Source organism: Morone saxatilis, unplaced genomic scaffold (assembly GCF_004916995.1).
Source record: "Morone saxatilis isolate NCDOM2014 unplaced genomic scaffold, NCSU_SB_2.0 Contig15, whole genome shotgun sequence".
Taxonomy (NCBI): Eukaryota; Metazoa; Chordata; class Actinopteri; family Moronidae; genus Morone; species Morone saxatilis.
This window is the reverse complement of record NW_023339707.1, coordinates 2680413-2684384: the sequence shown is the minus strand read 5'-3', so window position 1 is coordinate 2684384 and position 3972 is coordinate 2680413. Positions and strand designations below refer to the sequence as shown.

At 38.8% G+C, this 3972-nt stretch overlaps 1 protein-coding gene across 1 annotated transcript in view; it reads left to right on the top strand.

Moving 5' to 3' along the window:
- Window positions 1–3178, top strand: part of fkbp1ab (FKBP prolyl isomerase 1Ab) — an 8619-nt gene extending 5441 nt beyond the window's left edge. The window contains exons 4-5 of the mRNA XM_035656681.1: window positions 288–447; window positions 1839–3178. Coding sequence (XP_035512574.1) covers window positions 288–416 — 129 coding nt within the window. The 3' untranslated portion in view covers window positions 417–447; window positions 1839–3178. The remainder of the gene's footprint in view (window positions 1–287; window positions 448–1838) is intronic.
- The last annotated feature ends 794 nt before the right edge of the window (window positions 3179–3972 follow it).

The following is a 3972-nucleotide window of genomic DNA, read 5'->3' as shown; positions in this document are numbered from 1 at the left end:
ACACACTGGACCTTTAAAAAGAGTGGGCACACTGAAAGTGTCAAAATGACAACAAATGTTGGCGTTAAAGAGTGTGATTTTCGACACAACGAAAGAAACGTTTTTCTATTATCACATTATCATCATATCACCCAGGCCTGCTGTCCCCTGTGGTTTAATGTCCAACTCAGACCACAGAGACTTCCCTATGATATTATGAACTGCATTCTATGTTGCAGACTAGCTGTCCCACCCCCCTGTTGTCTTTTTCTCTCGTGTTTGTATCGCCTGTCTCCTCCTGCCTCCAGATGAGTGTCGGTCAAAGGGCCAGGCTGACCTGCTCACCTGACTACGCTTACGGAAACAAAGGCCACCCGGGTATCATTCCTCCTAACGCCACCCTCATCTTTGACGTTGAGCTGCTGGGTTTGGAATGAAACAAATTCACGGCCTAATTCTTTGTTTTGTGTAAGTATTCTTCAGAAGTAACAATTCACAATCTGTGTATTTTTAGCTACAAATCACCTTCTTCCTGTGGCACAGCCAACGTCATTGCTGGTAAATGACAGTAGCTGGCAACCTTGCTAACATGCTAGCAAGTCAACCTATTTCTGAAGCATATAATCGTTACTTTTTGTATTTCCCAACCTTCGGGCAGCCAGTGGTGTCCCTATCTTTCACCACACAAAGAAAATCAAATAGCAGAGACTTGTGTAGATTGGTATTCCATCACAGTGAATGTTTTATTGTAGGAGCCATTTTGGCCTTGGCAGTGCATTGACTGAAAGCTCAAACAACTGAGATCTGTGAGTAAGCTGCCTAAATACATTGTATTCAGGAGCTGTGTTGTTGGAAAATCAAATCCACAAGATCCACGTTGAATAGATGTGGACATAAGCAAGTGTGAAGTCTCTTTAAGCTCATTTTAGTGCAATAATTTGAGTTCTGCTTTGGGAAATGGACAGTAATGTTAAGCACAACTGATTTATAGTCAATAGGCTAAAACATGCAAGACCTCAGTTACAGTCGTTGGAACTGACCTCGTGGAAGGTTTTGTTTTAGCCTCCCTTTTATCAGTTAACAGGTCTTCCTCAGGCAAATTCCAGCATTTTGTTTTTCACAAAGGGTTTAGAACCAAAATAATTTGTAGGCAAAGGCAGACAGCACCCACATCCAACCTTAGGAAGGTGTAGGGCAAATACAGCACACAATGTCTATTGCAAGCTCCCAAACAATGCAGCTCTTCGACCTTCAAGATCAAACATGACAAAGACCTTGAAGGTTTGAAATATTAACTTTTTGGAGCTTGTATTATTCTCTTTGCAGACTCACTGCATATTCAACCATTCTTCAAGAGTTAACTGTAGGTTAATATCTGAAGAATGTCATGAAAGTAAATAATGTTTTTTAGTTGTTTAGCTGTAAATGATCAGATCTGCAAAGCAAATCATGATCTTATCAGTTCAGTCATTTTGTGATTGCTCATGATATGTCAGCGAACAGTGGTGGATTACGGTTATTATTGACACATTTGGAGCAATGACCTGCTGGAAAGAATACGCACATGTGTGGGGGGAGTACAGTGTGAAGACGCAGGCAGGGACAGACAGCAGTCACAAAACAAAAGATTAAATGCAGCATGTGGCACTTTGTTATCACAAGCTATGGCTGACTGTCCACAACAAACAGAGAAAGTTGGGGGAAACAATTTTGTTACAATCTGTTCACAGATTGGCAATAAAAAGTATATGTTAGAATTGTACATATGTAACCTTTAAGTAGAGATTTAGCGGCTGTGTGTGGCACTGCTGTAACCACCTGATCCACGATGATCCTAATCCTGCACTTTTCCTCCACAGGTGACTTCCTACCTGGGTGACCTGGAGAGAAGCTAGGAGAGTCTGCACTTGATTCTATAAGAGGCTTGAGTCTATAGTTCCACTACTTATTTCATCGGACTATTACAGTTTGTGTTATTTTGTCTCTCTGTGACTGAGTGAATTATATTTTTCCATCATATTCTTCCTCCTAAAAAACTATGGGCCATAACCTTACAAACCTCCATGTTCTTAATCTTGATTTTTTATTTTATTTCAACTGCTCTTTTCATTTTCTTTGTGTTTTTGAAGTGTCGATTGTGCATGGTTGCGCTGAGAAGTACAAAATACCAATGAACCACTAGCAGTGACAGTCATCTCTTAGGAGTTGATGCATAATAGTAATACAATGTTTGAGAGCTGGTGCTTGTTATATCACAGAAACAAAAAAAGTGTAGAAAAGAAAAATGAAAAGCACACATTTGTATCCCTGTCCAGCTTAAAATCAGAACAAAGGAGTTTCTGTTAGAGAGATGAGGCTTAGTGTTGAATTTAGTGGCTAGTTGTAGTGAAAATTCAAGTCATGGGAAGCCTTAATAATGCGACACAGGAACCGACCCATTTCTATATAGTACCACTGTTTTCTTTGTCATAGAAGTTGTGTGTGAGCTAGAGGGGGGTAATTGGCACAAAGGAGAACCAATCACACTTGTAGATAGTTCTAATGTGTGCCAAAACACCCCGTCTGCATGTTCTAGGCCCGACGGAAACCCTAGTATGTACGTGTTGAAAGCTTTGCATCCGATTTGCGTTCTTATATTGCCTTCTCACCTCGCCAAGTCTTTAAACCCCATTTAAAGCCATACACAGGTCGAACAGTGCAAAGGCAGGAGTTGCGTTGACGCACATCAATTGGATTGTTATTTTTTTCTTGGAAGAAAAAGGGAAATGCTTGAAATTTACAAAAGGGGGTTGAGGGATCAATTACCCCCACCCCCCAAACTTATTTTGTGTAACAACTACAGTCATGTATTTTTCAGATGCCAACTTTCTATCTCTGAGAATCAACACAGCTAATGTATAACCTATGATGTTTTTCTTTTCTTTTTTTCTTTTTTTAACTGAAGTCTAGAAAAAATGCTTACACACAGGCATCCTAGTGGTTTTGTATCTCAAATAAAAAGTTTTAAATGGAGTTTAAATGAAGGAATATGCTGGCCTGGCTGTCAGATATTGACCGTGGCTATCGATGTTACATATTGGCCAAGCTGCAACTGGTGTGGCAGCAGTCCACCTCTGTACTGTGTAGTTATTTGCTGATATGTTACTGTATGCAGGCTAAACCAATGATGACATATTTAAAATAAAAGAAGTGCTCTCCACTTGTCTATTGAAGTTTTTTTCCCGTATTTTCTCGTTATGATGTGTATTTATGCTTTTAATCTTTTACATGAATGGAATAGTGATGGTTAAGGTCTTTAAACCATGCTGACTTTTGAATCACTAAAAAGAATTCCTTTACATGTGTTGTTGTGTACAATAGACACCAAAGCAGTCATGCTACGTGCCAATTAAGTAAAGTAACTAAGTACATTTACTGAAGTACTGAGTACAAATTTGAGGTATTTATATTTGCTAAAGGACTTTTTAAATGTTATGCTACTTCAAAATTCTCCATTACATTTCAGGGGTACATTGTACTTTTTGCTTACATGTATTTTTTAGCTTTAAATTCAAGCTTGTTGATTGTCATCCCCACATACAGAATATAAGGGATTGCTAATATAAATGAAAAAATACTGAAAAATACACAAGAAATGCAACAATCTTGGACATTCATGCACGCAGCAAATGTTAAAAAGCGATGGTGACAGGAGTGCATTGTGACAAAACAGTGATTTTAGCTTGCATATCATTGTTATGTTGGACTGAAACAACATAAAACTCACAATAACTTGTTCCAACCTCAACAAACTCTGGTTTGGTCAAAGAATTTCACTGATATAGACGATAAAAAAACATCAGTTTCAGTCACTCTGCTCAGCTGCACATAGAGCAGACTGGCTATGTATACAAACCACAGAGAGGCTGCAGTAGCAACACAGGCAGAGGGAATGTGACACCATGACTTTACATAGCAAATAGTTGTTTGCTGCTATATTAATGTTATCAGTCT